The 12017-nt window shown below is 39.3% G+C and overlaps 3 protein-coding genes across 4 annotated transcripts in view; 2 read left to right on the top strand and 1 right to left on the bottom strand.

The window, feature by feature from the left end:
- Window positions 1-12017, top strand: part of LOC129790865 (UNC93-like protein) — a 1060245-nt gene that overhangs the window by 16498 nt on the left and 1031730 nt on the right. The window lies entirely within an intron of this gene.
- LOC129790902 (peptidoglycan-recognition protein LE) lies at window positions 1693-6121 on the top strand. The gene is made up of 5 exons (XM_055828739.1): window positions 1693-1909; window positions 1983-2456; window positions 5273-5386; window positions 5446-5725; window positions 5786-6121. Exons 1-5 carry the CDS (start codon window positions 1807-1809, stop codon window positions 5916-5918), a joined length of 1104 nt encoding a protein of 367 aa, XP_055684714.1. The 5' UTR covers window positions 1693-1806; the 3' UTR covers window positions 5919-6121.
- On the bottom strand, window positions 6009-11667 carry LOC129790832 (run domain Beclin-1-interacting and cysteine-rich domain-containing protein). The gene is made up of 5 exons (XM_055828608.1): window positions 11320-11667; window positions 10095-10982; window positions 8829-9826; window positions 6382-6901; window positions 6009-6310 (listed from the first exon to the last, which is right to left on the bottom strand). The coding sequence occupies exons 1-5, from the start codon at window positions 11527-11529 to the stop codon at window positions 6146-6148; spliced, it is 2781 nt and encodes a 926-aa protein (XP_055684583.1). The 5' UTR covers window positions 11530-11667; the 3' UTR covers window positions 6009-6145.

Consider the following 12017-nt stretch of genomic DNA (forward strand, 5'->3'; position numbering starts at 1 on the left):
ACTTGGTATGAGCACGAATTAGGGTCCCCACATTCCAAAAAACGTATGCGCCAAAAATAAGATTTTTTCCGGCCGTCCGGCCGTCCGTCCGTCCGGCCGTCCGTCCGTCCGTCCGGATTATAAACTTAAATTGCAAGAGAACGGTGATAGATAGAGACTCGCGGTAAACGGCAAAGTTTAAATATCGACCTGAAGAAATCCGATTATGAGGTCAAATCCACCCCCCCACCCCCCCGTCCGCCATTTTGAATAACCTCAAAATTTTGTTTTCGCTATATCTCAGCCGCTATTATAGCTAGAGGGCTGAAATTTTGATATGTTGTAGGGGCCATCAAGAGCTTTCCAACGATACCTTATTTTCGAAAATCGGTCAAACCGTTTAGTCAATATGGCCGCCACAATTTTTCATCGAAAATCGACCATAACTCGAAAACGGCTTGACCGATTTTGATCAACCCGGGGTCAAATGAAAGATCTCAACAAACCCTACAACTCTCTAGAACATCAGAAGTTTCAAAAGTGACCGCTAGAGGGCCAAAAATCAAAAACAAAATTTTCGATTAGTTTTCGATGAATATCTCGAAAACGCCATTATCGATTTGCTTCATTTTTTGATATGTTATAGCTGACTATATTATCTAGCTCCATGCCAAAAATGAAGAAAATCTATGTCGCCGTTCTCGAGATATAGCCTTCCAAAGTTGGCATGTCATATCTCGGGTTCTACAAGTCCGATCTTGATCAACTCAAGCGCAAATGAAAGGTTTCGAGAAACCCTACAAATGTCTAGAACATTGCAACTTCGAGAAATGACCGCAAGAGGCGCTAAAGTCAAAAACAAAGTTTTCGAAAATTTCGAACTCGAATTTTTCGAAAATAGCGACATAAATTTTTTTCATTTTTCGATATGTTATAGCTGACTTCAAGACCTTTCAAACAAAAAAAAATTTACGAAAATCTATGGATCCGTTCTCGAGATATGGCCTTCCAAACATTTCTTAGGGTATGACTTTTCAACTTTTCCCGACTTTGCGCGTATTTAAATTAATTCGCGTTCTAGTTTGCTCTCACAAAATTGGTACACTGAAAGAAACACAGCTCCCGTAAGCTTGGTCAGCTTACCAGTACATTTAAAACTATTCTTAATAAATTCTTCAATATTATAAAGATTGAATTGAATTAAGGATTGAAATTATAAAGAAATTCTCTCCAGTGCCTCACATGCACGTTTTAACTTAAACATTTCTTGAGAACGCTGATAATAAATTCAAAAAATGCTGTTCCAGCAATTTTCTCCTTAAGAATGGGATGAAATCGATATCAAAAAAATTAGTCGATGTCTGCGTGAGATCTGGAGAACAGCTCAGACTATAATAAAACTTCACAGTCGTGTGTGGTCAGCCACAAATCTCGTGGTGTGATTTAACAAAAGTAACTTCTTAACAATTCTAATTGCTAATACTTACGAGTTTTCGCTTGATTCGCTTTTATTCTGGATTTAATTTGCAAAATAATTAGCAAGAAAAGGCCAAAATTGAATGTAAAAATTAAATTTTAATGAAAGTTAACTTCTTAACGGCGATTTCTGTGATTAAAGTCTCAAACAAAATTATATACTTTATGCAACGACATTCTGTCAATATGTTATCAATTTTCGCTTATAGCGAGAGTGATAAGAGGCATTTCCGTGAGTCATTCTTGGCTGCGATATAAAGTCTCTCTTCGTTCTCTTTGGAAGTTGATGGCACAGATTTTTATTCTATTCAGAGTGGTTAAATAAAAAAAGTTGTGAGGAATTTCCCGACAATGGAGAATGAAAATCTGCAAGAAAATTGCCAGAAGGAGGAAAAGATCAAGAATGTGGATGTTGGAGAAGCCAATGGTGACGCAGAAGGCAGCAAAGTAGCAGGTAAAGGGCTTTATCGCGTGCTTTTTGGCCTCGAAAAGTTGTGTGAGAGAGTGAAGGTTCCTGCTGCTCTTAGGTGAGGAAAAGTTGAAATTCACGTCAAAGTGGGTGGAGGAGAATGACTTCGATGCTTCCTCGAGCGGCGATGTGGCGTCCGTTGCGGATGAGAGCACCATCTACACCTCTTCCGTAACCGAGAGCGACGCCTTTTCGGACGTCGTGCGAAATTTCAGCTCAGCCGTGAGTCTCGATGCCGAGAAGACGTCCACAATCATCTCGGGCAGCAGCCACAAGATCATCACGCTGGACAAGGAGAAACCCATGCAGGTGAATCAGACGGAAATTCTGCAGCACATCTTCAAGGGCGACAGCAGCGTGCAGACCTTCGATAAGATTCAAATTGAAAATTCCAGCAGGGTTCACATTGGCAATGTCACCTACGTCACGGGGCCCATCCACATTGTCACAGACGCCGGGAGTAACACCCGGCAATCCGCTCCAGTCGAGAAGATTGAAATGAAAAATCCCGGCTTCTACATCGGCAACACACGTGAGTTGAAAATTGATTGAAGCAGAGCCCGTTGTTGGATTTATTTAGCAATTGGGTGCTAATTTTTAATGACTTGTGCCATTTCTATCTCACTTTGCTGCCCGAATTCCCCATTAGAATTGTTAGATCCTCCTTAGTAGTAAAGCACACTGTTGAGGATAATTAGCACTCCAGCTCAAGTGCTGCAAATCATACAGAATCAATCCAGATTTTATCAGTTTCAACGGAGAAATTGAGAGTGAAGATTTCGCGGTGTGATATTTTTGAGTAAATAGTGGAGTGAGAAATTTTATGAATGAAATTGAGGAATACTATGTTCCTTTTTTTTAGTCAATTTAACGTCATCTATGCCGCGTCTACTTGACCTAATAGGCAAGAAAAGTCTAGAATCAGATTAGAATTTTCAAATCCTGATTTTCAGTGGATTACTTTGAGATTTTTTTTTAGAAGATCTTATAGTTTACGTTAAAGCACGTGAGTGTGGTAAAATTACGCGGCGAGATTAATTGAATATTAAATATAAATGTTCCGTTTTAGAACCGTGTTTTTCACATAACTCTTGCTCCGAAAATTGATTAAAAAGTTTAAGGATTTTGCATTTCAAAGAACGTAAACGTTGTAGATCTCAGCGAGACGTTTTTATCGATAGATCATTCAAGAAAATCGGTCAAACCGTTTAACCAATATAAATGCGTTTAACTTGAAAACGGCTTAACCGATTCTATGTTCTTACCATCTATGTTACAAATTTTAAGTTCTAATATGTTTTAAAAGTCATCATTACTGACCATATCGATCAAGCAGTTTAGTCATGGCTGCTTGAATTTTTCATTGTAAATCGGTCAGGTATCCGGTTGAACTTATCCGATTTTGATAAAATTGAGGTCAACTAAACGGTTTTAGGAAACATTCGCGTTGATGCCAAGGGGAGTTTATCTGGACGAAACTATTTGAATCTTCGGAATTATTCCCAATTAATTCGCCAAGGAAATTCAAACATAAGTCTAAGCCTAAAAATGCTAAATTCTGAAAAGTAGTAGGTAAATTCAAACCCAAGAGCTCTAAATTCAAGCTAAAAAGCAGTAAATTCAATCAAAACAAAAAACTAAACTCAAGCCGATGATTTGGCTTTCAGTTCTAAAACAGCACAGATTGAGGAACAAACTTAAAACAAAAATTATTAAACACTAAAAAAGGACTAAATTCAAACCGAAAAGTAGTAAATTCAACCTAAAAAAGTAGTAAATCCAAACTAAAAAAAATAGTAAATTTAACTCAAAAAAGACTAAATACAGTGTCGAGAAAAATAATAGGACCACCAATATAGGTTTTAAATGTACCCTTGACTTCAATCGTCAATATCTCAGGCTGTGGGGGACAGATTTTGAAAAGTGGCATAGATTCGGAAAGCTACATTCATCCCCTTTCCAACGATGGTAGATTTTCGAAAATCGGCCCATCCGTTCAGTTTTGGTAGATGATTGAACAGAAAGTGGCATTTTTAATTTGGGTCTACTTGAACGACTGTCAAAAATCAGCCCCTCAACCGATTTTGATCACCCCGGCAGTTTTGGACAGGGGAAGAATGTAGCTTTCAGAGTTTTTTGAAATTTTGAAAATCGGACACCCAGAAAAAAAGTTAGACGGGTTTTTGTGAGTGGTCCTATTTCAATAATTTGAGGGTTAAAATGCTTCCTAATTTACACAAAGTTTCATAACAAATTTTTATTTTTTTTTTAGGAAAAATTTATTTTCGCAAGCTATAAGCCTTTTAACTTTACTCAATTAAATTCAAATAAGCACTTAAAAAAAAATAAAAATTTACAAAAACTTGTTATGAAACTTTGTGTAATTTCACCCTTAAATTATTGAAATAGGACCACTCACAAAAACCCGTCTAACTTTTTTTCTGGGTGTCCGATTTTCAAAATTTCAAAAAACTCTGAAAGCTACATTCTTCCCCTGTCCAAAACTGCCGGGGTGATCAAAATCGGTTGAGGGGCTGATTTTTGACAGTCGTTCAAGTAGACCCAAATTAAAAATGCCACTTTCTGTTCAATCATCTACCAAAACTGAACGGATGGGCCGATTTTCGAAAATCTACCATCGTTGGAAAGGGGATGAATGTAGCTTTCCGAATCTATGCCACTTTTCAAAATCTGTCCCCCACAGCCTGAGATATTGACGATTGATGTCAGGGGTACATTTAAAACCTATATTGGTGGTCCTATTATTTTTCTCGACACTGTATATAAAACCAAAAAGCCCTAAATACGTTTTTGGATTTTTTTTGGTTTTGAGTTGTTCGGTTTTTAGCAAGAAATGTTTATTCGCTTAAAAAACCAAAATATTCGCCACATAAATATCTCTTGGTTGATTCTTTCTAAATATTTTTTTTTTACAAAATATTTTTATGTATACTAAAAAAGACAAGTAGTTGACGAGTATTTGCCGACTTTTCCCTTCAGCCTTGATCCTGCTGGAAAAAAAAGTGATTTCTTAATTTTTTTTTTCGATTTTCTTAATTTTCTATGATATTACGCCTTATCCTGGTTATTTCCCATACAGAAGCGGGTTAACTCCTTTATTGTAATTTCAAAGTTTATTAATAATCATATTTCCTGTTCTGCTTAATCGATTTTGTTCAAATTGGATTTAAATTAAAGCTTTTTTCAAATCTCTACAACTTTTTAGGATATCAGACAACTTTAAAACTATGTATTGTAGCTAAAAGCTAAGTTTTTATTTAATTTAGGTAATTTTAAGTTTAAATTTAAATTTTAAATGAATACAAAATAATGAAATTTCTTTACCAGAGCAACGTCTCCCCAATAGAGAGCCCCGCATTGTGGATCGACGCTCATGGCTAGCACAACCACCCATGGAAGATCCTGTCTTCGTAGATGAACCCTTTCCTTACGTTATTATAAGTTAGTTGAATGGAATTCTCATCTTTTGCTTCTCCTCACGCACTTTGTCTTTTCTTCAGCTCATACTGCCACCGAATCTGGCATTAATCAAGCTGAAATGGTTTACTTGGTGCGAATCATTCAGAGCTTCCACATTGAATCTCGCGGCTGGGATGACATTGGCTACAATTTCCTTATCGGGGGCGATGGGAGTGCCTATGAGGGACGAGGATGGAACAAAATGGGCTCCCACACGTATGGCTATAATCGAAAAGGATTCGGAATAGCCTTTGTTGGAACCTACATGAATACCCTTCCACCCCAGATTAGCATGGATGTCTGCAAAATGATGATTGAGAAGTAAATTCTCCTCATTTTCTTTCTCTTTAACAAAGTTTTTACGATTAATTTGCCTTTCAGAGGAGTCCGGGAGGGTTACATTGCACCTGATTATAAACTCGTTGGTCACTGCCAATGCATTCCAACTGAAAGTCCCGGCCGGATGCTCTATGAGGAGATCAAAAAGTGGCCACACTATTCAGAGACACTCTAGGAATGATAAAAGGCCCCTAAAAGACTTCCAGGAAGCTCCGCAATTCCTTTTAAGATTGTGTTAAAGTATTATAAAAAAAAACATCCAAAGTATTTTCAGCTTGTCATCAAAATATAATTGCACTAATGTCTTTCTTGAGAGGTGCCAAAGGTGTGATGTAAAAGAACTTTCGAAAATAAATTAATTTATCTACTTATCCGGGATTTTTTTCTTTATTTTTTGTGCCCTCATCGTCGTTGCTGAAGCCTCTTGCATTTGGGGCATTCGCCGCGCCAGCAATTGTCATGGACGCATGTGCCGCAGTCGCTGCACCGTCGGATATTTGGCTGCCATGGGAATATCACGGTTTTCTTTGTGCACAGTTCACAGATGAATCCTCTCGCGGTGCACAGCTACGGGGAAAAATCAATCCAAAAGAAACTAATTAAGAAAAGAACAAAATAAAGCTTATCTTTCGTCTCACCTCACAGCTTAGAATGTGCTGTTCGCACTTCTCAATAAAGAGCGTTACGTCCCTCTTGAAGGATCCATTCTTCACAGCCACCAAGTCCACCATAGACCACACATCTACATCAATAGTCAGGTGGTTGGGTACATTTTCAAAGAGCTTCTGCACCTGCGTCGCAAAGCGACACGATCTTATGAAATCCTCAACGAATTTCAGCTGAATCCTCTTTGTACGCGCCAAATTCAGCATCCGCACCTTCTCGTACAGCTGCGGATTGAGGTCAGGGATGCGAAAAAGCGGAAAAGCCCAAATTTGATCGAGCAGCCTATACGAAAAAACCGAAACGGGATGGCAAGAAAAGTCCCAGCGCTCGAGAACGCGTGCTGGGATGGCGGAAATTTGATTCCTGTGGCATCCTGTGCAGTGGTACTTCCCATTGTAGGCACAGTAGCGTAGTCTGTGGGCATATGCCTTCGCCACGCGCATCCCACATCCAGCACAGAGGAAGTTCTGCTGCGTTATTAATTCTTTTCGACTAGAAATGAATTTTTATAGCGAGAAAAATTTGAAGGATTTTTGGTTGAAAGGAGATCATTTAGCGCAGAGTGAAGCAATTGAACTGATTTGAATAATTTTTAATTAAAAATTCCAAAAAGATTCTTTTTTAGATAGGAAAAAATGTCTTATAGATCTCACGGGTTAATTAAGGGCAATATTCAGCGTAAAAAATCTTTTATTTTCATTTCAGCCTTCTATGTGCTAAGGTGAGATATAAGAGAAAAAAGAATTCAAAATGGCGCCAGGACAGTCCGCAATATTGTTATGATGATCCAAAAAATTAATTTTTCAAAGAGATTCATGAAATCTACAAAATACCCAAATTTCAGCCTTCTATCTGATACAGAAGGCGAGAAATTGTGTTAAAAGTTATTATTTTCAATAAAATGACGAATTTTCTGTCCGACATCTTGTTTTTTTTTAGTTTAGAAGGTTTTAGTTATTAAAACCTTCGAAAAAAAAATTTCCTCATTTTTATTAGGATTCAAAAAAAAATGTTTGAGAACTTCCGCTGCGAAAAATTTTGCGGCCCCCATCCATAGCTTGAAATGTCAAAAGTGAACAAATAATTCCGTGGAAAAATATGGTAACTGTTCGATTCGCAAAAAAAATTGCTTTTTACGTGAAATTCCGTAACTATTTGATAATTCTGGCTTCATAGATCGAAAGTATATGTAAGAGGCTTTCATTTGGTGCCAAGATGTGTGCGATTGGTGGTAAATTAGTGAAAATATCAGTTTCTCAAACTTCAATCGGCTCTCCTGAAAAATCGCATTTTTCAGTTACCATACTTTTCCATGGATTTTCCTGGTCTGTATAGTAGGGATATTTTAGCCTGCTGTTTGGAGATGAAAAAACCAGACTCCATTTTTGCAATTGTAGCCTTTCTAAAAAGGCATGGTATTTCCTTATAAGTTCAAGAAATTAATTGCCGCCCAAAGTGTTTAGTTTAGTCTTTATGTTTTTTCTAATTGTATTAATTTTGTACTTGGTTATGTCGGTCAAAAATGAACTCTAATGTTCGCTAGACCTACCATGGTTTTTGGGGGGGTTAAAAAAAAAAACTTTTCCATGGGAGAGGCGTTCTGTTTTATGAACTTTTATCGTAAAAGTCATCAAAAGAATCTTTTAAAAGATAAAAAAAATATTTTACGCAGAATATCGATTTTTTATAATAATTTTTTGTAATTCTTTATTAGATCTTGTGGGCAATTTGTTAATTGTTTATTTTTAATGAATAAAATATTTAGTTCATCAAAAACTAAACAAAAACGTGATTTTGCCTTCACAATTTTAGTTTTAGATCAACTTCTGTTACACTCATAACTTTTCATATCGTCAAACGGCATAAAATAGCGCTTAAAACTCTCATAGAAGGACCTCCAAATCTCACTTTTATCATAAAAGACAAAAATCGATAAAAACTTTTACTCTGAATATCAATTTTATTTTATTTTTATTTTTGGAGACTTTTAGTTTAGTTTTTAGTTAGTTTATTTTTTTTATGGTGAATACCAAAATTCTTTTATCTTTTACGCTGAATACCAAAATGACCTATTCGGCCTAATTCAGCGACCAATAAACTCCTTGAAATCTTTGAATTTTGGACTGAAATTTCAAGATTTCAAGCGAATTTCAGGGGTTTCTTGGTCGCTGAATAAGGCCCAGCAGTTTATCATAAAAATAAAAGAAAATTTTCACGCTGAATATGACCCTAAATTAGCAGAAAAAATTGTCTTGATTGTCAAGCCAAAAATTATCTTTAGATTTAAGTTTCACATTCCTTTCAAATTATAGAATAATCGGAATAATCATTCAAAAATCAGAATAAAAAAATCTGAATCAGTTCAATTGGCACACAGTGTAATATATTTGAGAATTAAAAAAAATAAATTTTTACTCACTTTGGCGAAGGATGGCGCGTGAAGATGATTTGTGGGCGTGGCGGAGCCCAATCCTTTGTGCCCCGGAGGACAGAATTTATCCGGAAACCATCTCCAGGGTGGCCCCCATTGAGGCTATTCGGTGTGAAACCCGTTGACTGCGGCGACACAATGGGTTCGTTGTCTGGGCTCATCCACATTAGCTCAGACGCTCGCGGTAGCTGCTTGTCGCTGAATTTGGAAATGAGACTCAGTGCTACGCCCTCCGCTGAGAGAGCCTCGAGAGTATTTTCACCCCATTCCGCATAGGCTACGTGATCATTTGTATTCTGCGAGGATTCCGAGAGGCGCATCTCGTCCGACGAGACGGATTCATTGAACATACTGAGATTCTCAAGGGAAACTTCAGAGCTCTCGCTGGAGTACACATTATCCGGGCTGGAGCTCGTTCCCGGGATTGGATCACCATTCTCCTCATCCCATTGCTTCAGTCTTGTGCGTGTTTTCGCTTCCCTATTCCTGCCGCGACTCTCCTCCTTCTCAATTTTCGTCCACCGAAGCTGCTCTATGGCCGCAATCATGGCATCCGACACGCTGAAATGAGCATTCTCCCGTTCGAGGTCTGAATTTGTTTGGGAGAATTGTGCGGATTGGAGGTAAGATGCGAGGCTCTGACCACGCATTGGTTGCCGCGACGCTGCCTGCTCTGAACGACTTGTCGTCGGCGTTGACCCAACTATTGGACTCGATCCCAATCCCTCGAGCACCGATGATTTCCTGTAGCGATTGCGAATCTTCTCTCCAGGCAGCGGGATGAAGGTATTCATAAAATCCCCCGGGGATGGGGAAGTGTGGAGATTTGAGTGGAAGGGTGTTCCATTGCTACCACTACTCTCGCCCTTGTCCAGCGTTACATCCAGGTACGGGTAGAGGGACTTCTTTGTGGACAGAACTGAGAAGAGATTTCTCTGACTTGGAGTATTTACGGATGATGCTGATGCTTCAGGGACTTCCGGAACCTTCAAAAATGCCAAGAAGACAAATTTTCTTCATCTTTTGAGGGAAATTTTGCAACACAAATTGGATAGTTTTGAATGGAACAGCCGAGTTATGAGTAAAAACAGTAAAAATAATAATATTGACCATTCTTGGAAGTCTATCGAAACCTAAAACTGCATGAGTCGTATGACAAATATTTATCATTTCACTGCTTTTGTATTATTTGTGAAAAATAATTGTTTAATTGCGTCGTAGAGAGGGAAGGATTGGGAAAGAATGGGGACTGACCTGAACTGCTGGAGTTGCGTCCGTTGAAGCTGGAGTCTTTGGTGTGAATCTCTTGTCGAAATGAATCTTTATGTCATCGCACTTGACCAACTGAATGGGCACAAGGTCCGTGGGAGTGGACTTGTCCACAGTTCTGGACGTGGATCCACCGCACTCCGATCCACCCTCCCTGGATGTGCGGTAGCTGAAGGAAGGCACAACATTTCGGGCACTCTGCTGCTCCAGGGACTCTGCTGTGAGTCGCACTGGCTTGAACGGGATGGAAATGGGTTGTGTGATGGTCATACTACGGGCACGAGGCTCCCTCTCGAGGGTTGCAATATTCGGTAAACTACTGCTGGCCTTGAGTCTCGACTTTCGTGGCTTCTTTGTGCGCGTCCTCTTTGTTTTCTTCCGCACTCGGACGGGCTTTGGCTTCACGGGCATCTCCTCGACAGCCTCAGATGTTTCCTGATCATCAGGGCTGTCGTAGTTGATCTTCAGGGAGGGTTTATTGCCCATTGTGTAGACGGGGTGTGAGCTGGATCTGCGATGAGTGGACGCCTCGTCGAATAGTTTCGCGTCAATTCGCTCAATTACCTCGCAGTGTCCACTCTCAACGGCCTCCAGGCAGATAAATAGGGCTTTGGTGTACTTTTCAGCTCGCAGGAAGGCTGTGGCTTCGTAGCAGGTGCTGAGATGCTCAAAATCCGACAGCAACCAGGAGAGTTTGGACGACAGGGTGCGACTTTTGAGGCACTCAAAGAGCCATGCGAGTTCCCGGTTGAATTTAATGCGAGAGTGGGGGATGTGAACTGGTGAGAAGCTACTCGTGTGTGCCACTGACACTGCCATGGAGGGATTGAGCCAGCTCAGGGCCTCAATGAAGCGCCACACATCCGGAGAACCCTACAAAACAATCCCCCCACCAAATTCACACAAACACAATTAGAAAAAATCTTTCCCCTACAACGAGGACCAAGTTTTCTGGGCTAACGGGATGCCAAGACAAGGTTAAACTCCCGACCAGTCTCTTCCCACGAGTATATTTTTCCAGCATTTTGAGGGGAAAATACAGATAAGACTGCCATTGTTGGCTTTGGCATTACAAACAGCTGAAATGTTTAGTCACAGATAAGCACCGTCTTCCACACTCTTGAACGTAGAGAGAGTGATACCCCAGAATTCTGCCCACAAATTCCCAGAAGTAGGTCAAACACCTCGCAATCTCACAACAAAAACTTACGTCTATCTTAAATATCCGCATTCCGTGCACGAGGACACGCTCCAGGGCCTGCAGGAGCTTCCAGAAACACTCCACATCCCCTAGAATGTCCCCATTGAGCTGGAAACCCCCCAGAATTGCTTCCCGGACTCCGGAAAGTAATTCAGTGTGATCGCAGCGGGAGTGAGAACGAGAGCTGCCACAGGCTTTTCCTGCACCATTTTCACTCATCCTTAGCTAATGATAGGTAAAAATCCAGGAAAAACTACGCATTATTGCGTGGGAAAGGCGTAAAAAATTATCGTGGAAATCACAAAATTTTCTTTATTTTGAAATGTTTGTATTTTTGATTGGTGTGTCTTTTATTAGGGTGTCCCACATGATTTTTACATTCCCTCACATCATTTTGTATGGATGAAATGGAAGGTTGTTTTGGGATCAACGCTCCAAAGTCAGAACACATCAGGGAAATTTTAGTTTTTCTTTAAAAATTACTGGACATTCTTAAAACTTCTTGGAATGGCTTCAGAATTTTATTTTAAACAACTTTTATTATTATGCAAAAAGTGTTTTAGATTGAGCTTTTCTCGTACATATTTTCAATTTTACGTCTGGTCCAAATAATAAAATTTGAACTTAACGAACTTTTTTTTTGTTTTTCCAAAAATACGATTTCCCTTGTTTTTTCCCAAATTTTTTGGCATAAAACGCATTTTTGG

The sequence above is a fragment of the Lutzomyia longipalpis genome, chromosome 2 (assembly GCF_024334085.1).
Source record: "Lutzomyia longipalpis isolate SR_M1_2022 chromosome 2, ASM2433408v1".
Lineage (NCBI taxonomy): Eukaryota > Metazoa > Arthropoda > Insecta > Diptera > Psychodidae > Lutzomyia > Lutzomyia longipalpis.